The sequence below is a fragment of the Embiotoca jacksoni genome, unplaced genomic scaffold, assembly GCF_022577435.1.
Source record: "Embiotoca jacksoni isolate LCO1_2020_lvr unplaced genomic scaffold, fEmbJac1.0.p SCAF_10, whole genome shotgun sequence".
Lineage (NCBI taxonomy): Eukaryota > Metazoa > Chordata > Actinopteri > Embiotocidae > Embiotoca > Embiotoca jacksoni.
This window is the reverse complement of record NW_027185230.1, coordinates 13820214-13841220: the sequence shown is the minus strand read 5'-3', so window position 1 is coordinate 13841220 and position 21007 is coordinate 13820214. Positions and strand designations below refer to the sequence as shown.

General features: G+C 42.3%; 3 protein-coding genes across 4 annotated transcripts; 1 reads left to right on the top strand and 2 right to left on the bottom strand.

The window, feature by feature from the left end:
* Window positions 1-660: 660 nt before the first annotated feature.
* nsa2 (NSA2 ribosome biogenesis homolog (S. cerevisiae)) lies at window positions 661-3094 on the bottom strand. Its single transcript, XM_069168505.1, has 6 exons — window positions 2947-3094; window positions 2069-2256; window positions 1811-1961; window positions 1521-1700; window positions 1216-1408; window positions 661-928 (listed from the first exon to the last, which is right to left on the bottom strand). Exons 1-6 carry the CDS (start codon window positions 2947-2949, stop codon window positions 861-863), a joined length of 783 nt encoding a protein of 260 aa, XP_069024606.1. The 5' UTR covers window positions 2950-3094; the 3' UTR covers window positions 661-860.
* A 215-nt stretch (window positions 3095-3309) lies between these two features.
* On the top strand, window positions 3310-11354 carry gfm2 (GTP dependent ribosome recycling factor mitochondrial 2). Its single transcript, XM_069168466.1, has 20 exons — window positions 3310-3573; window positions 3648-3732; window positions 4217-4262; window positions 4344-4441; window positions 4560-4685; window positions 4785-4873; window positions 4965-5053; window positions 5173-5233; window positions 6187-6372; window positions 6456-6536; window positions 6620-6768; window positions 7526-7666; window positions 7752-7851; window positions 7937-8123; window positions 8217-8293; window positions 8381-8519; window positions 9568-9753; window positions 10223-10338; window positions 10431-10613; window positions 10750-11354. Exons 1-20 carry the CDS (start codon window positions 3532-3534, stop codon window positions 10876-10878), a joined length of 2310 nt encoding a protein of 769 aa, XP_069024567.1. The 5' UTR covers window positions 3310-3531; the 3' UTR covers window positions 10879-11354.
* On the bottom strand, window positions 11153-18007 carry hexb (hexosaminidase B (beta polypeptide)). Of its 2 annotated transcripts, none has more exons than XM_069168479.1 (14): window positions 17705-18007; window positions 17395-17540; window positions 16059-16124; window positions 15387-15433; window positions 15162-15272; window positions 14971-15072; window positions 14749-14881; window positions 14458-14638; window positions 14289-14375; window positions 14117-14189; window positions 12243-12423; window positions 11811-11901; window positions 11586-11690; window positions 11153-11487 (listed from the first exon to the last, which is right to left on the bottom strand). In XM_069168479.1, exons 1-14 carry the CDS (start codon window positions 17968-17970, stop codon window positions 11424-11426), a joined length of 1653 nt encoding a protein of 550 aa, XP_069024580.1. In that variant the 5' UTR covers window positions 17971-18007; the 3' UTR covers window positions 11153-11423. The 2 variants fall into 2 exon arrangements, with proteins under 2 accessions (XP_069024580.1, XP_069024591.1); XM_069168490.1 differs by lacking the exon at window positions 12243-12423 and adding an exon at window positions 13011-13185 and having other exon boundaries at window positions 17705-18003.
* Between the last annotated feature and the right edge of the window lie 3000 nt (window positions 18008-21007).

Sequence of the window (21007 nt, the reverse complement as noted above, 5' to 3'; positions counted from 1 at the left end):
GAAATATGCAAAGTTCAGGTTTGTAAGCGGACGCTGTACCTCTATAATATAACTTGCATAGAGGGTAAAAGTAAGCAATTCTGTTTTGTTGGTACTTTATTTTTTTTAATGGATTTTTGTGTGATATTCTTTCTAGTGCAACTATAAAACCGTCACGTTGAAAACAACAAGTTCCAGATCATAAAAAAAAAAAAAAAACACATTTCAAAGAGTACGTGCCCCGTTTTCGTATCAACACCCCACAGGAAGGAAGATGAGGAAACTCGCCGTGTTTGTATTTAAGGAGGGAAAGTCTGAAAAAAAAAAAGATGCTGTCGGATTTACAACATTAATGAAGGTTTGATTTTGTCGATTTTAATTTCGTGCTGCTCAGTTGCCGTAGAAGCAGCTTTCTTTTTTGACCGTGTGAACGCTCAAGCAGGCATTAATTAATCCGATTACATAAATTATTGGCTGGTTTTATGGTGCAGCTTGGTGCTGGTTCACTTTTTTTTTTGCTGAAGGAGGAAACGGAAAAAGCGCGAGTTGAGTGATCGCGACATATCCGAACCGTCAGGGTTCTCGAGCAAGGGACAAAGTTAGTTTTCAGTGGCGAGCAGCTTCACTTTGCTTTACTAATCTCGTTATATGGAGTGAGTCAGCCATAACCCCAAAAAATGATTCTTGTGTCATATCAAGTTTATTTATATCAAACTTAACACGGTAAGTCCCCTTATTTCTTTACCTTCCAGTGTCCTTTTTGTTCCAAGAGCACGTGCCCAAGCAGGAAATCAGTGATGTTTCTGCCGGTCCGGCGAACTGAAACCCTCTTTGATGTAAATCTTAACGTAAATGAAGCGTTACCGGGCAGGCCGAGAGTCTTATACCAGCAGAACTGCGTTAATGCAGCCGTCATTCTCTGGGTTGTTTGTCACCTGGGCGTATTTACCTGGGAAGGAAAAGAGATGCGTTAGTTACTGAAACCACGCGGACGTCTATCGGCGTCCCATTTAGAAAATTCGATATGTTATTTAAAAAAAAAAAAAAAAAAAAAAAAAAAATCTGCCAAGCGGATGTCTGTTACAAACATGAGCAGTTTTAAGACCTCATAAGACCGTTAGTCAACAATAAACACACCGACAGGTCCATCCAGAAACACGCGGCCGTCTTAATCACCTTATTATTTTCTGAATTATTCTCAGCGCCCGTAAAGAACGTGAGCGTTTGTGCTCTCACCCCAGATAACTTTCCCTCCTTGTGTGACCAGGCCGAGCTCGCTGACGTTGACCTCCACGACCGTTCCTTTCGTGATGACTCCCAGGGCGGTGTAGAGCGGTGACGACGGGTTCTTCTTCACTCCCAGGATGGGCAGGCAGAACGTGGCTTTCAGCTCGGGATGCGTGACGTGAGCCTTCTTGAAACGCAAACCCTAAATTTAAAAAAAAAAAGGCAGAACGAGGAGGAGGAGGTCATTTAAGGACTTAAGTTTGAAACAAAAAAAAACAAACAGCAGAATTCAAAAACCAATCCTGCGATCTCACCATGGGTCGGATGAAGCGTTCATATTTCGGAGGTTTACGCGTGAAGCCGTCGCCGACGAAGCAAACTTTGGTGACCATCCTCTTCCAGGCTTTCTTTTGCCGCTTCCCGGTTCTGATGACTTTGAGGACTTCCGTCTCTCCTTGAGCGCGCACCTTCGGCAGGGGCACCTCCCATTTGCCCTGCGGAGGTCATTCAACGTCCGTGTTATTTCCACACATCTGCAACACTTACCATAAAAAAAAAAATTAAAAAAACCGCTGAGGGAGAGGAAATCTTTACTGATACTCACAGCCTTCTCTTTCCTCTTCTGTTTGATCATGTTGGAGAGGATCTTGGCTCGGGACTGTCCCTCTCTGTCCAACAGGTAGGCGGGCACGGCTCCTTGAGGCGTCTTGTCGTCATCCTTCTGCTTGGTCTTCCTCTGTTCGTGCATTTTGATGCTGTAAAGACACAATTTGGATGCTTACTCGTCACGGTTTTCACGTTTTTTTTGGCCATTCAAACAGCAGACGCATACAAGGGCAGCCGTTTCTCCAACGATACTCACGTCTTCTTCATCTGGATCTTCTCCGCGTGCCTCTGCTTGTGGTACAGTTTGGCCTTCAGACCGATCATCTTCCTGGCTTTGTGCGACCGCTCGTGGACCTCGCGGCTCTCCTTCTTCCTTTTCCTTTCATGGTGGTCGAGGCGGTAGCCGTGCCGCTTGCGGTGCAACTCGATGTGCTCGTTCTGAGGCTGCAGAAGAAAAAAAAAACAGGAAATTGAATTAATGGGGGGGAGGAGGACTGTTCGTTTTGAGTACTTTCACGCAGCACCAATATTACGTGGTGAATTCCAACTCTTTTTTTTTTTTTTTAATTTTATTTATTATTAGAAGGAGGTTGATTTTTCTGAGCACAAGTAAATCACATCGTGTGGAAATTGAACAAACTTCAGATCACAACTCTTAAATGACAATGTTGATTATTTGAATCTCCTGCCACGTGATGTGGATATTTAAAAAAAAAAAAAAAAGTAAACAATTAAATGATTAATAAAATAATTTAAAAAAAAAACATCTAACAGGCGGTAGATTATTCAATAGTGTAAACAATTACTTATTTGAGTCCTAAACTGGTAAAAAAAAATAAAATAAAAATAAGATTAGAAGACTTTATTAATGAGTGGGGACATTTTGTCGCATGTTTTTTTATTTTTATTTTTTTAAGGAGAACCTCGTAAAGATGGAAAACATCAAGTTAACTTCGGCAAAAAGCTCATACAGCGACTACTTCACTTACCAAATGGTTTTCATAAAAACATTAAACAAAACGGAGCAGAGCTGACGTCACTCCGCCACATGTGAACCGAAGCTAACGCTAGCTCGACGCGTTAAACTGGGAGATATAAGTTGAATAATACCAAGTAAAAGACGGGTTTTCTTACCATTTTGCGTTCGAGGAGTTAGTTGTTGCGGTGAATCGGTTTCAGGTGGCACCGGTCGGTCGAAATACAGAATATTTGGCGCTGTTAGCTTCAGGCTGGGGTCCTTGTGATGTTGTTAGCCCCGAAGCCGACGCTTAGAGGAAGTACGTCATAATTTCGTAACGACTTGTCCGTTGGTTAAATGTGCTCACCGTGACACCGGCGCATATTAAGCATAACTCACAATTCTTAAAATAAAAAAATGCGCATATAAATTTGGTAAATATGTTATATAAATATATTAAACAATTTAGAATAGCTAAAATTCAGCGGACCGCATTTGCTGTCACACCCGGAACTATAGGTCGCACACTCAAAGGTGTCCCAGGGATGTATTTTGGAGCCGTGCCTTAAAGCGTGTGACTTTTGAGAGTTGTAGAGATGATTGTGTTTTGCAGGGCATTTCTATTCCTTCACTAAAAGGTTAACTTTATTTATTTTTTATTTTTTTATTGTTATCTATAACGAATGAGCTGACGTTGCTCCTTCCGGTCTGATGTTTCCTTCGTCTGATCCTGATGAAGGGACAAACATTAGACATTAGAGATGCCTGTCAGAGCCTTGCAGACTTTTAGCAGGATGAGTTGGGTAAGAATCAGCTTTGACAAAACATGTTAGTGATACATCATTTTGTATGTCATATTGACTTCATACTTCCACAGGGGAGGTATTTACTAACTGCTGGGCTGCAGGGCTGCAGGTGCAGACTGAGCTGTCCTGTAAAGAGACACTACAGCTTTCTGCCAGGTACGTCGGTTTCATAACTAAATCTACAGAAGCACACGGTTAGATTAATTAATTTTTGTCGTTAATTAATAAGTTGCTTAATAATACTAATGTTAGTTGCAACTGCCTGTCAGAGCCTTGCAGACTTTTAGCAGGATGGCTTGGGTAAGAATCAGCTTTGACAAAACACGGACTGTTAGTGATCCATCATTTTGTATGTCACATTGACTTCATACTTCCACAAATTAATCATTAAATCAGGTATAAATGATTTGACTTGAAACGGCTGTTTCCAAGGCCGAGACTGAACATTAGCAGTAAAAAAAAAAGAAAAGAAGTTCAGACTGTAACTTGGGATGTACATTAGTGATTATTTGTGACATTTTCTTGACTAAATGAATAATTCTTTGACCAATAAGATGCCTGATAGCATAGTTAACAATAGAGACTTGTACCTACAGTGGCATTATGCCATTATAATCCTACTTCACGTTCACTGTCACAGATGACGTCAAGTCGCTGCGGGCTGTGGTCAACCCCGATATATCAAAGTAAGGAATGACATTCTGCTGACGGATTATGACCCTCTGCGTGTTCTGGGATTCGTGTTAACTCGTGGCCTCTTCCGACAGGATCCGAAACATCGGCATCATGGCCCACATCGACGCGGGGAAAACGACGACCACAGAGAGGATGCTTTATTACTCTGGCTACACGAGGGTACTCGGAGGTTTGTGGGGGGGGGCGGGGGGGGGGGGGGGGGGGGGCACATCTGCGTTGTTAATTCTTAAACTTGATCTGTTCGTTCCACGTGTTTATTTCTGTCTGTATTGCTTTTTGTTTTTAAGACGTAGATGACGGGGATACCGTCACAGATTTTATGGCTCAAGAGAGGGAGCGTGGCATCACCATACAGTCAGCAGCAGTCACCTTTGACTGGAAAAGTCATAGAATAAACCTCATAGACACCCCAGGTAAAAAATAAATAAATATATATTTATATATATTCTGTCACATTTTCCAGCTGAGACTAAAATAAGAAGAAGCAGCTGCTGAAATGTTTGTGATTTCAGGACACGTTGACTTCACGCTGGAGGTGGAGCGGGCACTTCGTGTCCTCGATGGGGCTGTCGCAGTGTTTGACGCGTCCGCCGGTGTTGAGGTGAGCTCGCCGTCTTTCTTTTTTTTTTTTTTTTTTTTTTTTTTCAAATTGGTTTCATCATATAATCGGTTTCCTTTTCAAACGCCGACAGGCTCAAACTCTGACCGTGTGGAGACAAGCAGAGAAGCATCACGTGCCCTGTGTTTGTTTCCTGAATAAGATGGATAAGCCTGCGGCGAAGTGAGTGACTCAAACACCCGGTTGCAATAAAACAAGTATTGTTTTACTTTTCTTGTGAAAAATGTAAGTGCAAACCGTCTTTTCTTTTTTTTTTTCTTCCTTTTTCTTTTTTCTCACAGCCTGAGTTTCTCCCTTGAGAGCATAAGACAGAAATTGAAAGCCAATCCAGTCCTCCTGCAGGTAGGCCTTCAAAAATCACAGCAAAAATAAGAGAAATAGTGTTTCTCTTGATGAAAAGTAACTAAAAAACTTTAAACACCTAACTTTATAATAACTGTATTTAATTAGCACGAAAATAGAGATTTCTGGACAGAATACAGCTAAATAAAGCAGTGACTACTATATAGTATAGTTTAAAGAAGCAGGCTTATTTAAAAAAAAAAAAAAAAAAAAGTCTTCCCCTGATATACTTTTGTACTTCTATAATACTGTCAGATTTATGATTACAAGTTTAAAAAAAAAAAAAAAAATACAATAAAAAAATTGGTGCAGCAAAACCGGAGACATTCTTTCTCTATCACAACCTGCAGCCTACATTACCCACAATGCATCTCACAAACAGTTTGGTCAGATTCAGGTGTGTTTTGCCAGTAGAGGCTCAAGTAGCTATTAACATACAAGCATTTTTTTTTTAATATTTTTTTTTTTGGTAATGCCGCTTCGACAAAAGATAACAACAACATATCCATCTACATGAAGCAGCAGCTTGTTCCGTAGTGGAACCTCACTTACATGAAATACAATAAGAGTTCCTCCTTTAGCCTGGAGAGGAGATGCTAAGCGGGTTATACAGGTCTGGTAAACTTACTTCTTTCTATCTATTTTCTATCGCCGAACCTCCAGATTATTTTAGCCTCCAGCCCTAACTGACACCGACTCATCGCCTGAGACAGTTTCATCATCCCTCTGGATCTAAAAGCAGCTTTCTACAACTTTTACATAATGCAGTAATATTACCCAAAGACCTGTGAACAGACTTTGGAATTAAAGATGAGCGGAGTTTCCCTTTCATAATAAGCCAAAAGTGTCTGAATGCATTTTTTTTTTTGGACTAATTAATTTGTAACAAACTGTGAAAGCACCTGATGAGAGTCTCCGTGTGATTTAATTGCCTCATAAATCCCGTTTCACAGCTTCCTGTGGGCAGCGGTAGGAGCTTCACAGGTGTGGTTGACTTGTTGACCAACCAGAAGCTGACGTGGAAGCCGAAATCTACGGGAGACGACGGGCGAGCGTTCGAAGTCAAACACCTGGACCAGTCTGATGACGCGGAGCTGCTGCAGGCGGTCAGCGAAGCCAGGACGGCTTTAATCGAGCAGGTACATGTCGCAACTGTAAAATAATAACGTGTCAAGGTGCTCCAGATTTTTTTGACGTTTACGTTTCTGTTCTCAAATCACAGGTTGCTGATCTGGACGACGAGTTTGCTGAACTGCTGCTGACCGAGTTTGGCGACAATTTCGATGCCGTCCCCTCCATGAAAGTAAGCCCTGTATTGCATAGTACAAAAGTGTAGGCCGATTATACATCGCAGCACTGTTACTGAATGAACGAATGAATCCTCAGCTACAGGAGGCCGTGCGGCGGGTGACTCTGGCCCGTAAAGGCGTCCCAGTTCTCTGCGGGAGCTCTCTGAGAAACAAAGGAGTTCAGCCGCTTCTAGACGCCATCACCGCCTACCTGCCCGCTCCCCACGAACGACACCACGACGCGGCGTGAGTAACTCTTCGACCCGGACCAGAACTGTCACATCAAGTGAGAGAACAAATCCAGCCTGATATGAGTTTGTGTTTGTCACGGCTCTTAAAAAGTGTCCTATTAGACAATATTGGATTAATTTAGATATTAGGTTTTTTTTATTTTTACTAAATAAGTGGTGAAACCAGAGCTGAGGCGTGTCCTCTAAAATAAAAAAAAGGGGTTTAGTCTTTATTTTCTGCTTCAATTTAATTTTACTTTTGCAGATAAAGGATTTTGTCATGACCACCTCCACAAGGGACGTTTATGCTTTTCGGCGCAGTTTGTTTGTTTGAAGGCCGGTTCACGGGAAAACTACCGTCCTGATTTTCCTGAAACTCTGTGAAAGGGTGTACCTTGGCCCAAGGAAGAAGCCATTTCTTTTCGTAGAGGATCCGCATCACGGGGCAAATCTTTTTTCACTCTCATTAACATTGCGAGAAAGGATATTAGCGCTGCTAAATTCTATACATCTTTATATCCAGTAGATGGTCAGTCAAGTTCAAAAGCGACAAAACATAGGCCATCCTAGAAATACGAAGACTCCGTATCACAATCCAGTAATTCTCTGGGACACAGCTACTTTCTTAATCCAGCCCACGGTTCCGGCAGCTTCTACTCCACTGTGGAGCACTCTGGCACAGTGCAATTATAAAAAATATGTTGCGATGTCATTGTTGTCAGATGTTGAGCTTGTTGATTTTTTTTTTTTTTTTTTTTTTAATCCTCCCGCAGGCGCTGGTACAAAGACGACCTGTGTGCGCTGGCCTTCAAGGTTCTCCATGACAAGCAGCGCGGGCCTCTGGTGTTTCTGAGGATCTACTCCGGTACTCTGAAAGCACAGACGGCCGTCCACAACATCAACAGGAACAACACGTATGTGCTTTCCATTCCAGCTGCGATTGTTAACCTCCTGACCGCCACAACACGATCACATATGTCCAAACTCGTCTGTCCGTAGCGAGAGGATGAGCAGGCTGCTGGTGCCGTTCGCTGATCAGCACGTAGAAATCCCCTCGATGACCGCGGGAAACATCGCGCTGACTGTAGGACTGAAGCAGGTAGAGCGCAATCCATAATACTGTGGATTTGCTTAGTTGACGATTTTCCCTCCTCGATTCTTCATGTTCGCCGCTCCCTCTTCAGACAGTGACTGGAGACACCATCGTTTCGTCCAAGGCTTCGGCGGCAGCTGCAGCTCGCCGAGCCCAAAAGGACGGCGGGGCGGGGAGGAAGCACGGAGAGCACGCCAGCATCGTCCTCTCGGGGGTGGAGGTCCCTGATCCCGTCTTCTTCTGCACCATAGAACCACCAACCATGGCCAAACAGGCTGGTCAGTAACGGCGACGATACTTACACTTGCATCAGTGTTAAGCTGTGCAACCTCTCGAGGTCACTCACGCGTTTACTTTCTCCTTCTTCAAAGATCTTGAGAATGCACTCAACTGCCTCCAGAGAGAAGACCCCAGTCTTAAAGTCAGAGTCGACCCAGACTCTGGTCAGGTAATGCCGTCATTGGATTAGCGAGGACTTTCTTCCGTTATGGAATCGGGTGTCCGCTACATGTCCTTCTCTCTCTGCCTCTCTCAGACCATTTTGTGCGGGATGGGAGAGCTTCACATCGAGATCATCCACGATCGGATCAGGAGAGAGTACGGCATCGAGACTCACCTCGGACCGCTGCAGGTGGCTTACAGAGAGACGATTCTCCGCGAGGTCTCAACTGCAGGTACTAACCGTAGACTGGAGGTGAAAGTGGACGTAGCCTCCGGGTCTGAAAAATTAGGCCGATGCGGAAGTTCCTTAAATTGCAATACCAACTAGGGCCACTAGAGGTCGGCTCCAAAAGACATCTGGCTCCATAAACTCCCATTCAACTTCTCTCTCTTCTATCAATTTTTCCCCACAAGTTATGTTGGTGTTGTTCGCCAAAGTCGCTCTTTGTTTTTTGGGGGCGTGTCTGTTTGATTGACAGGCCTGTGTTGCAGTCAGGTTTTCCCAATAGTGGGCGGGGCATAGTGTCCTCAATCAGATTGTGTCAGATCCTCCGCTCGTCCAAATATGGTCACCAGTAGCTCAAAACCGCTTCGAACGAGCAAGATGGTGACGGACAAAATCTGAACTTGAGGCTTCATAACGGCCGTTCACAAACCAGTGGGGTACCAGCAAAAGTTCAGCTGGTAGCCAGTCCGTCGCAACACTCTTTTCTTTTTTTTTTGGAGCCTTTAGAGTGGGCGAACATAATTTACAATTTTTTTAAATATTTTGTAGTCTTCAGGATTTGTGACGCTGCGATTTTACTTTGAAGGACATGCGATTCCCATGATGCCATGCGGGTGCAGTAGCCGTTTAGTCCCAGTGTTGTCATGACAGTAACTAATTGTTATATCAGTAGTTAACTGTCATTCCAGCATTTGCAAACAAGTTTAGGATTAGATAAATCTGACTTTTTAACTAATTCCAAAAAAGTTCGACTTCATTGTAGGTTTTTGAAACCTGATGAGCATCACCAGTTTAAACTTGTTTGAAAAGCCCACGTGCCTTTTAATTAATTTAACCCTAGTTCCTTTTTTTCCCCATCTCCATGTATTAACAGTTCTTGAAGTCATTGTGTGTTACTGAACTACTTTCCTATGAAATAAATACGAATGCCCAAAAACTTTGGTTCCTGAAACTGGACTAATTTAAAACTACTGCGTTAAGAGGAATATTTATTGTCGGCGACACGCCAGAGATGTCCAAAACTTTGCTCCTATATGAATTTTGTTGTAACGTAGACACACTGGACCGGACGATAGGAGAGAGACGACATGTCGTCACAGTGGAGCTGACCGTGAGACCGCTGGACATCGACTCTGCGGGCGGTTCATGTGAATCAGCATTCGCAGAGGAGTTAGAGGGACAGCTGTCAGCAGAAATCAAAGAGGCGGTGGAGAATGGATTACGCAGCTCGTATCTCCTAGGTAATACCGACTCGACGCATTTATTCTCCTAATTAAACTTTAAACTTAAGATCTTTCTCTGTAACACTGAGTATTCATGACAAACGGAAGAGTTCAGGGGGTTAAAAAAACAACAACCCTGGTTATTGTTTAACCGTCCAAAACCGAGCTGAATCTTCACAATCAGTAACGTGTGGCTGTTAAAATGTATTTAATCAGGAAGTCTGACTGAGATTAAGATCTATTTAACTAGAGAGGCCTGAGAATGAAGTACACACTGTATATACACCACACCAAGGGGAGTCAGACACACACGCACAATAATTTGAAGAGAGACTCGTAGCTAAATCACCCAACGATACATTTTTAGTGACTTTTAAAGAATTATAATAAAATGCGGGTAAACCTGTTCTGCACCGTTTTGTATTTACGGACTGAAAACATTTCTCTGATACGCAAGTTTGTTTTCGATGCCTGCCTCCACCTCCAGGTCCGCTGCTGGGTTACCCTTTACGAGGCGTGTCTACACTCGTCCAAAGCGTTACCACGGAAGCAGGGACGTCTCCCGCCATGGTGTCGGCCTGCGTGTCTCGCTGCATGCTGAAGGTAAACCGGCATCGGTTCATGTTGCAAGTGTAAACCACGACGACGGAGAAGCTCACGGCACAGTCTGGTTTTTTTTGTTTTTTTGGATGCAGGCGCTGAGGCTGGCGGGCGGCCAAGTCCTGGAGCCGGTCATGTCTCTGGACGTGACCGTCGGGGAGGAGCACCTCGGCTCCGTGCTCGGGGACTTGGCGCAAAGACGGGGAACGGTCAGAGACATCCAGAGTCGCCATGACAACAAGGTGCTGCTGGCCACCGTGCCCCTGGCTGAGATGATGGTGAGAAGTCCAAACGTGTCATTATCAGGTGTTTTTTTTGGGGTGGGGGAGTGGGGAGTGGGGGGTGGGGGGGGAACCAGGGTTTAATTTGCCACCCTGACAATTCTACACTCTTATAATCCGTTTCTTTGTAAAGGGCTATTCCACCGTCCTGCGAACAGTGACGTCAGGCAACGCCACCTTCTCCTTGGAGCTGGACGCCTACGAGACCATGAACCCTCAGGAGCAATACAGGCTCCTTAAAAAGATGGCTGGTCTGCTGTGACTGACACCCCCCCCCCCCCGCCCACAGGGCGGTTACCGATGGGACCAAAGGCCTTACGAAACAGAGACTTTTTCTGGGACTTAAAGTAACGATCAGACCTGACTGCTGATAAGCAGCCCTGGTAGGATGCTATTTATTGTGTGAATATCCATTGCTGGATAAAGATAATACAAATCATGTTCTTATTTGGATGCAAAATAAATCTGCAGCCAATATTATTACTTCATACCTTTGATATTTTTTTTCTTCTTCCAGGAAACACCAGAGCAACAGATTAAATGTCAACATTTTATTGACAATCATACAAAGATTCGTAAAAAACAAATAGTGCAAGATGTGGATGACATTAGAGGTGATTTAAAGTTCTGATGAGCACTTTGGACATTTAAACCGAGTGTCATTTGTACAACAGTACTTCGACAAAGGCAGTTTAGGTTTTGATTTTTCAGTTGAAATAAAGCGAAGCATGGAGTTGATACAGCGTGAGGATTTGTTTTCCCTGTCCGTTTCCTGTTCCCGGTAAAAGGCGAGCCCTCCCGGGCTTTTCAGAGACCTCTGTACTCCCGCGGACAGTAGCTGGTAAACAACGGCTCAGCTGGGATCCCGCGCCTTACAGAAGAAAAAGGTCGCTTAGACATAACGTGTTTTATAGTTACTACGATGACGACTACGCAAAGTCACGCGATAACGAGACGAGCGATACTTACTCTACCATACGACAGCGGTGCACAGACAGTCTGTTGAAGGCGTCGCTGATGTCGGTCACGTCTTTGGCGCTCCACAGCCGCTCTGCCACGGCACTGGCACGAGGCCTGGCGAGTGGCGAAAGGAAAGGAAAACGAAAGAATACAATCTGTCATGCGACGCGTCGGGGGTTCAAAATACGCGCGTTTCCTGATAAAGCGTTCACTGAGGAATCGCACGAGCCTCACCAGAGTCTGGGTGTGAGGTTGGTGCCGTCCACATACTCCCCCCACAAACAGGCTTCTCCGCCAATCACGAGCTTCTTCTGCGCATCAGTTCCTGTTTTAATGCGATTGATGAGGTCGGGTCAATTCAACATCCAGAGAATCTAAAACTCAACTGTACAAGAAGGTTTAATTTAACTGAATTACAAATATTCAAGTGATTTTTTTTATTTTTTAAAGATATTTTCCCTCTCTTCATTCAACAGGCTTACACGTATTCGCACAAGAGTGACAACTCCCTGACATTTCAAATTTGGTTAAGAGTCTAATAAAAATCGGACTCGGATGGCAACATAACAATAAAAGACAATCATACGAGTGAGAAAGTCCAAAACACTATACTGCAATGGGCAGGTGAAAGAAAAAAAACCACATTCAATCATGCAGACAACGAACCCTTAAAGTCCTGTGGGTCGACCTTGTAAAAGCCGTACCAGTCCTGGCCGTAGGAGATACGGTTCAGGTACCAGGGCGTGGACAGCAGGGTCTGGTACCCTGACGATGTAACATTTGCCATCTCACTCTGGTATTGCTGCTGGTTTCCTTTCCAAACGTGGATAATTGTGTCTTGTTTCAGCTACACAGCACACAGCACACACACACACACACACACACACAAGTATCAGCAAGACAGAAGAGAAAAAAAATCCGGGGGGCGGGGGAAAGGGACAAAGACGAAAAACATCCACGCCTTCCATCTGATACATTTTGTGTTTTTCCTTCTGCCAATACTCTTTTTTTTTTAAGAAATTTTTTTTTATCATCTGCAGAAAATTATGTTGCATAATCTGCATGGTATTTTAAACAAGTGTCTGCAAATCAACAAAGGTTCAGTGCAACTTTCGTCTTGGTCCAGATTTATGGAGGATCAAACCTTCTTTCCACGCCGCATTTATTGGTTCAGGATTGGTCCTCCATAGTGTTGTAATACATCATTTCGTGAAAGAAACCACATCTGAATCCACCAACCACACTGCCCCATGTTCACTTTATGTCTGTCTGACTCTCACTGTGTCACAACTGTGCCAATTTCAAGCGTAAGCCTGTTGAACAAAACTTTTGCCTAAAAAAAAACCCCAAAAAAAACCAGGTCCAAATCAATCAGAGTTTTCTTCCTCCAAATTATTTATTCAACACAAGACAGAAATTTTCATGAAAACTGACCGTTGAAGTTGAGTGGCTCAACCTTGTAGTACTTCTGCCAGTCCTGTGCGTAGCTAATGTAATCTAGGTACCATGGGGCGGAGAGGATGGTGGTGTATCCTGCTGCCGTCACCTTGCCCATCTCGTCATTACTCCCGCCGCCGATCCACACGTGAACTACCGTGTCTGGCTTTAGCTGCAATTGTTACAAGCCAAGCTGCTTTACTTAGATGAGGTACTACACGAGTCGTTGGTTGCGGCTGAAGGAATAGTTTGACATTTGGCAAGAGTTAGAGGAGACGATCAATACCGCCACCGTGCCTGCGTGCTAAACATGAAGCTACCGTAAACGGCCAGTTAGCTGAGATCGGCACAAAGTGTTGAAAAAGAGTCAACTGTCGGCTCCCAGCACCTCTGAAGCATTGTCTTGTTTGTAGTTTGTGTAAAACGTACAAGAAATGGGTGTGTTCAGGAGCAACTGGGAAAGCGGGGACCTCCCCCTGTGGAACTGGAAACCTCCCACTGGGAAAGTGGGAGGTTTAATAGGTGAAACAGACATGAATTGGTTCGCCTGTCCTTCCTAAGTTTGCTCGCTGTGTTAAACAGGACTTCAGCAGTCGCGGTACCGGACCGTTCTGGTCAAAGAGGGAGCTGAGCCGGATTTGCTTGTCGTCAATCTATATTTTCTGACCCTCGTCCGTGGTCAGGGTGTGTTGGGTCGGGACCGAAAGAATACGATTGCGGAATTATTTTCGTTTGCGCGGTGGGTGAGACGGGGTCAGGTGTGTCCAACCGGGAGGAGACCTCGGGTTAGACTCAGAACACCCTGGAGGGATTACATAAGTAGTCCGGCCTGGGAATGCCTTGGGATTGCTCAAGAGAAGCTTGAGAAAGTTGCTGGGGAGAGGTGTGTCTTGGACGGATTATGGCCATTCTGAGATGCCGATAGGTTGCTGCTGGCGATAGTTTTCCATTTAGCATTTAGACAAGAGAGTGGTATTCATCTTTTTCAGCAAGAAAGCAAATAAGTTTATTTCTCAATTTCTCTTTATTAATAAAAAGAAAAAAAAATCACCCACACGTGTTGGTCAAATACTTAAAATTCAAACAGCATGTAAAAATCTTACCTTAACACCGTTGTCAAAAACCTCCTGCCAGATCACGTAGCCCTTTTTCGTAGCGGTGACAATATCCAAGAGTCTATCACATTAAAATGGTAAAAAAAAAAAAAGAAAAAGAAAAATGTGTCTTACTGTTTCACTTTTGATAAAAGTTACAGAACTAAAATGAGAAACGCACCTTTGGATGTAGAAGGACTCCAGTTTGCCGTAGTCTTGTCCGAAGCCTTGCTCGACCATGAACATCCGAATGTCCGGGTTGGACTTCCTGCGGAGCGGAAAACCAGCAGCTAACGTCTGCCGTTTAAACCTCTGGTGCCCAGAGGAAGCCTCTGACGCGGAGTACTCACCAGCATGTGAAGTCCACCTCGTCCCCTCCCAGGTGGACGTAGGCGTCGGGGAACACGTCGCTGATCTCCTGGAAGAACTTATTCATGAAGTCGTACGTGGTGTTCAGGATGGGGTTCACCGGTCCGAAGGTGCCAGAGGGCTTAGAGCCGGCGTAACAAGGCGTGAGCAGATCTGTCTGGCCTGAGATGGAAAAGGCATCGAATAGATTTAAAAAAAAACAACAACAACAACAACAACAAAAATAAATGGTGGCAGATAACGTGTCTCCGGCAAACACTTGAGAAGCTCACCTTTGCCCCACGACTGTGTGTGTCCTGGTGTGTCGAACTCCGGGACGACGCGAATGCCTCTCAGACGACCGAACTCGATCACCATCTTCACGTCGGCGGGCGTGTACACGTGTGTGTACGGGTGGTAAGCTCCCTGTGAGCAGTTTTAACAAACAAGTCGTTGACCAATACAACATCCTAATGTGATTTAAAAAAAACCCAACCATCGGTTTTCCTACTGACCTGCTGGCTCAGCTGAGGGAACGTTCGGCTCAGGTAAGGGAAGGACGGGTCGTCGACGATGTGCCAGTGGAAGACATTGAATTTGTTCATCGCCATCGTTTCCTGTACGAACGAGCGAGGTGAACAGGTGCTTAGAAAGCAGATGAAATTGCAAATGAGATTACAAAACGAGGACTTTTACCATCAGTTACCAGATTAGCCAAGATGACTTTAACGGGAAGGAAATGACGAGAGCTGTCCAGCAAGACGCCTCGATGTGGAAATCGGGGGAAGTCGCTGATTCTGGTGGAGTTGATGGTTTTCTGAAAAGATTTTTTTTTTTTTTAAAGTTGCGACGAGTTAAAACGAGGCTCACGTAAACATAACAAAATGGCCTCGTCGGGATTCATGTGGTGGACTGTCTGTCGTTTACTTACAGCTCCATATTCATCTTCATACACCAACTGGCTAAAAGTTTCCAGACCTAAAAAAAAAAAAAAAAAAAAAAAAAAAAAATAAGATTCAGAATAGACACGTTGTACACGGTTCTTGGAACATTTTGTCATACAATAAAATTGCATTGGTTTTTAAGATGATTGAAACAAATGTGGTGCGACGTGTTCATTGATGAGCGTCAGAGCTGCCAGTAGACATTCTTTATCCCGTGTCTAGACTTCACGCCAAGCTAAGCTAAACATCTTCTGGCCGTGGCAACACTTTACCATAAAGACATGAAAGAGGCGTCAATCATTTAATCTCGTTTTCAGCTGGAAAGCAAATAAATAACTATTCCCGGCAGCTATTTATCGAGCACAAATTTTAAATGTGTTGCAGCTTCTTAATTGTCATTATTTCAGGCTCCTTTTTTTTTTTTTTCTAAATCCCAGACAATCATTTTTTTTTAGGTCTGGATCACAAAACGAGCATTTTAAAAGATCATATCTGAGAAATGGTGATAGACATTTTTATATTTTATGCCATTTTTACCAAAAGATTATTCCAGGTTGTTCGATAATGACAACAAATGTATCTTGTACCCCAAATACACAGTGTACTTTGAAATATATTTTTTGCAATAATAAGCAAAAAAAAAACAACATAAATCCTACCACGCAGGGCTCCCCAGACCGTCGGTGCTTTCAGGAGGGCAAACGGCTGATCCACCGACAGTTCGTCTGTGGACACAAACAGTCGTGTATTTAATAGTAAATTGGTAAATGGGCAGCACTTATATGGCGCTTTGTCACCGTAGCGACGTCAAAGCGCCAGCCAAGTGGGCAACCCGCATCGGCCCGTGCACGTGCTTTCCGGTACGTTCACAGATCGGATTTAAGACCGAGCTTTAAGGAGGGCTTTAAATGTTTGGTGTAGATTAACTGCGGTAATCCTCGTATTTGCTCTCCAGGTAATCTCTAATTCCACCGGAAAAGTCGCGAGCACGGACGCTTTCACTGGCAGGTTAGTATGAGGGATCTTCATTGGAGTAAAAGTACCAATAAAACAATGTGAAAAATACTCCATTATATTCAAATCCTCCTGCATTCGAGGTCCTATCTAAATAAAAACAAAATGACTTTAAAGTAGAGAAAAAAATGGAGCGGTGATTGTTATTATACAGCATATTACATTTTTAGACTTGATGGATCAATGTGTCGGCAGCATGTTACTGTTGTAGGTGGAGCTACTTTTAACAACTTTATATCCAGTTTTATACACAAGGACAAGCAGATACATCTGAGGGGACATCAGATAAATACTGAGAGAAAAACAAAGTTTCAGTTTTAGGACTTTTTTTTTTTTTTTTTTTTTTAATCTAATCTCTAATTTTTGGTGAGATATTGGATCATTTGAAGATTTATTGAAATAAAACAAAGTTTAGGAAAGGAAATATCGCCATTTGGTGGAGCTGTTCTCAACTCAGACATCTGAAATATAACACCCCAAATACACACCGACTTTTGTACTACGTTAGAAGTTAAACAGGTTGGAAATCACCGTTCTTAAAGCTTGTTTTATTTTCCACTGTTTGATCAAATCTTCATCTAGAAAGTAACTAAAACTAAATGTAGTTTAGTTGTAAAGCAGCATTGAATGGAAATACTAAAGTAAAGCACAAGTACTTCAAAGTGTACTAAAATGCCGTACTTAATTAACTGGTAACTAAAGCTGTTAAATAAATGTAGAGGAGTAAAATGGAAAATATTCCCTTCTGGAAGAATAAATACTCAAGTAAAGTACCTCAGAAGTGTACTTGAATACTTTTTTTTTTTAACGATGCTGTAAAATAACTTGAATAAATGTAGTGGAGTAAAAATGAAGATGTATATATTTTCCCACTGAAATGTGAAGCAGTTGAAATACAGGTGTAGAAATACAAAAAAAAAATGAGCAGTTCAGGTGCGTTTCTTTTAAATATGACGTGAATGAGGAAGAGAAGAGACTCACATGACTCGTCAGATGTTACACTGGGGTACCCGTCGCATTCAGAGTCGGGTGATGTGATCAATACCAACAGCTCGGGCAGCTCGGTGGGGCCCGTTCGCCCGCTTTTGACCGGTTTTTTAGCGATGCCGAACATGTAGTCGTAATACCTGCAGGAGAGAGACGGTGAGAGGTGAAACCGGTCCCTGAACGCAGCTGCGCGAAGGCTGTCAACAAAACGGGAGGCGGAGACACTGGAAACATACAAATAGATGTAATAATAATAATAATAATAATAATAATAATAATAATAATAATAAAAACCATTTCTCACCTCCTGTACGCGTTCTCCAGGAGGCTGCAACTCGGACCGGCCGTCGATAATTCGACGTCAATTATTCTGAAGCCGAAACTGGGTAATTTGAATGAAACCTCCGAGATGTTCATTTTCTGCGGAAGCGGCCACAGGGAGCCGTACTTTGACGACCGAGCCGCGGGCTTGGCGGCCTCCTCGGTCTCCTCGTCCAAGTAGTCGTCCCGCAGGCCCCGGCAACAGCCGAGAGCCAGCAGCACCACAGCAAACTTCACGCTGGCTGTCATTTTTGACTGAAGAGCAGCGAAGTCACAAGACCCGCGCGGGCGGACAGTGGCTTTATGTCGCGAGAGGAGGGCGGGGCTTCCCGTGCGGAAGTTATGATTTTTTTTTTTTTTTAAAGATTTAAAGGGGAATCACAGTCCTAAGGTCACTTTTTAATGAAACAACAAATGAGCAAATCTTTAAATTATTTCAACGACAGAGGAAGTATTTAGTTCATTCATGCATTTAAAATGTTACTTAAACAAAAATAGAATCAGGAAAATGTACTTGTAACTATAAATGTAACTATATTCAAAGCAGACAAATGGCTGATATTGCGATACTACTATGTTGTTATTACACATGCATGTTGTTGTCTTGGCTGGATTTTTTTTTTTTTTTTCAAATGTTGAATTGGGTACAACAGAGCTGAGCACAAAACCTAACAAAATCTGGCCAACACATAAAATATATATATATTTTTAATATTCATAGTATTAATATGTAAGAATGAAGCTATGCAGCTAAATATGAATACTGTGAAGCTACAAACAGTTTGACGTGAGAGGTATTTGCGAAACTCACTTCTTTAAACTGTCATTCTGGACTTTGAAAGAAGCCTCTTTGAGTTCTTGAAATATATATTTAAAAAATGGGTCATTTTTGACTTTTTCAGTGAGACAGAATAAACAACAACAACAAAAAAACACCCCAAAAAGTATGATGTAAGAAAAGAATATTGAACTTTACATTGATTCAAATTAAATGTAAAACAGATTCACCTCAGTTTCAAACGTCTCAAGAGCTACTGTCTAATTTCATTGTATCTTGCCCATATCTAATTATTTTATTCCAAACACTCTTAATCTAACTAAATTGAACATAATTTATGATACTTTTCCACATCTGCTTACTGTGTCAATCAACAGAGTCCAATATTCACAGGAGTATTTTGTCCACTAGGTGTCTCTCATGTCATGTACTGTAGTATATAAATAATTTTCTGCCATAAAGAACTTTTGCTTTACAACTAAATACCACCTCAGTTTTTCTAAGACAGATTTTTTTCATAGTGCTATAACAAACTAGCACTACTAAAGCCAAAACAACCGGCACAAGAACAGTTGCTTCTCAACACGCTGTCTCTGTTTTAAAAGGGAAGTTATGTGAACTACCAATGACATATTGTCCTCAACAAATATATGTATACATAAATACATTATGTATTTAAACCATATCACAGCTCAGGTGCAGCACACAAGCCATTTTGACCACTGAATGTTAAATCTTTATGGAGAGCATCAAAACTAAAGGACTTTTCCCAGATGCAATGTTTGAGTTGGAGTTCTGTCTTAAAGCTTTATGGGTGCTGTATATTTTTTTTGACTGAAGCTTTTCCAGATTTTGGTCAATTTTACACAGATGAGGTAATAATAATGGTCATAAATACTGTAAAATTGCATGTATTTAATTGAAAAACATAAACTTTTCTTGAGAGGAGGACCTCCAAAACTCCCCACCAGTTATGTGCATCAGTCTTCCACAACCTTATAATCTATATATTTTTTGGATTCTCATTTGTATATTTTATCTTCAGTCTTATTCTATTAGGAACGTTCTTTATGGTGTGTGTTTTTCTCAACGACTATTTGTAAGCCACAAAAAAAAATCCCATTGTGTCAATATACACAAAGACAAATAAAAGAATTGGTAATTTTGAAATAATAAGATATATGATTGAAGATTTTTACACACAGAGCAGGAATAAGAAAGTAAACAAAGGTTATTAATGAACTACATTACTTTGTGTAGTCTGTATGACTCCCTCAGTTCCAGTATTTTGTCCACTAGATGTCCCTCCTGTCACATATCAATGAAGCATAATGACTTTTTTTTCTTCACAACACTTCACATGTAAACCTCTAATGAACAATGTGCTGTATTATCTTTAACATTAAGCTGCAGTCATAAGTGTTATTCTGTCTCTGTCTGTGTAATCACAACAGCACAAGTACAGTACACATAAAAACAACAAACTAGATAATAACACTCCAGCCTCGAGGGTCCACTGAAGGGTTTAGTCACAGCCAAATGTACCGACCACAGATGTGACTCACACGAGACGGTCGGGGTTTAAAATTGGACTTCGACTCAGACCAAAAACCACAACGTCTTTATAATCCTATAGGACTTGACGCTGGGGTCACCGTGACTCAGGCCAACTTTTATGGTATTTCCTATATGTTATTGTTTTGAAATGTGTCACTGTATAGTTTCTTTTTAAAGTCTTGGAGTCAGCAAAGCATAATACAAACAATGGCTTTAATTTTCTCTGGGTACAAGTCACAATGGTGGGCGGAGCATGTTTTGTCTTTAATACACAATAGGAAATAAGTGAAGCATGACTGGGACTTTAACAGAGGAACCAACCATCAGCTCCTGCAGGCACACTCAGTCATTCCTCACATACTTGGACTTTGTCTTTTTTTTTTTTTTTTGCAAAGTGACTCTACATAAATTAATGTTGTTAAAGTTAAACCAGAGGTTCCCACCTGTTTTAGTTTGTGGTCCCTTGACAGGTTTCAGAGTCATTAAAGCTGCGACTCAAGAATATTTTCATTATTGATCAGTCTGTTGATTATTGACTCGATTAATCCATTCGGGTTTTTTTGTTTGTTTTGAAAGTTTCTGATAATGGTAAAAACTGTCAACCAGTGTTTCCCAAAGCCCAAAGTGCAGCTTAAAATGTCTTGTTTTTATCCTAACTAAAAGCCCACGACCAAAAGATGTTCAGTTTATCATCATCGACAAAAGGAACCAGGAAATGACTCAAACGATGAATTGACCATAAAAAATAATTTCTGACAGTAAAATGTTCCAGCATTTGATGTTAAAAAGGTGATTATCTTGTGATCCATTGGAGGGGCCCCACCTTCCTTGGGTTGGAAACCACAAGACTGAAACAGACGATAGTTAAAACTAAACAACTACAAGCATTTCTCACATTGTTGCAACAGTCAAAATAATACTTTGAAAGGAGCGTGTTTGTAAGGAAGAATA

Excerpts from the sequence above, each read along its gene's own strand:
- nsa2 (XM_069168505.1), bottom strand. Across the intron at positions 1,409-1,520 it reads AACGCTTCATCCGACCCATG|GGTTTGCGTTTCAAGAAGGC; the intron begins GTGAGATCGCAG and ends TTTTAAATTTAG. Across the intron at positions 929-1,215 it reads AGGAGGGAAAGTTATCTGGG|GTAAATACGCCCAGGTGACA; the intron begins GTGAGAGCACAA and ends TTTCCTTCCCAG.
- gfm2 (XM_069168466.1), top strand. The coding sequence starts at position 3,532 with ATGCCTGTCAGAGCCTTGCAGACTTTTAGCAGGATGAGTTGG. Across the intron at positions 3,733-4,216 it reads ACACTACAGCTTTCTGCCAG|ATGACGTCAAGTCGCTGCGG; the intron begins GTACGTCGGTTT and ends TCACTGTCACAG. Across the intron at positions 4,686-4,784 it reads AAACCTCATAGACACCCCAG|GACACGTTGACTTCACGCTG; the intron begins GTAAAAAATAAA and ends TTGTGATTTCAG.
- hexb (XM_069168479.1), bottom strand. The coding sequence starts at position 17,970 with ATGACAGCCAGCGTGAAGTTTGCTGTGGTGCTGCTGGCTCTCGGCTGT. Across the intron at positions 15,434-16,058 it reads GGTCTGGGGAGCCCTGCGTG|GTCTGGAAACTTTTAGCCAG; the intron begins GTAGGATTTATG and ends TTTTTTTTTTAG. Across the intron at positions 14,190-14,288 it reads GAGTCCTTCTACATCCAAAG|ACTCTTGGATATTGTCACCG; the intron begins GTGCGTTTCTCA and ends TTAATGTGATAG.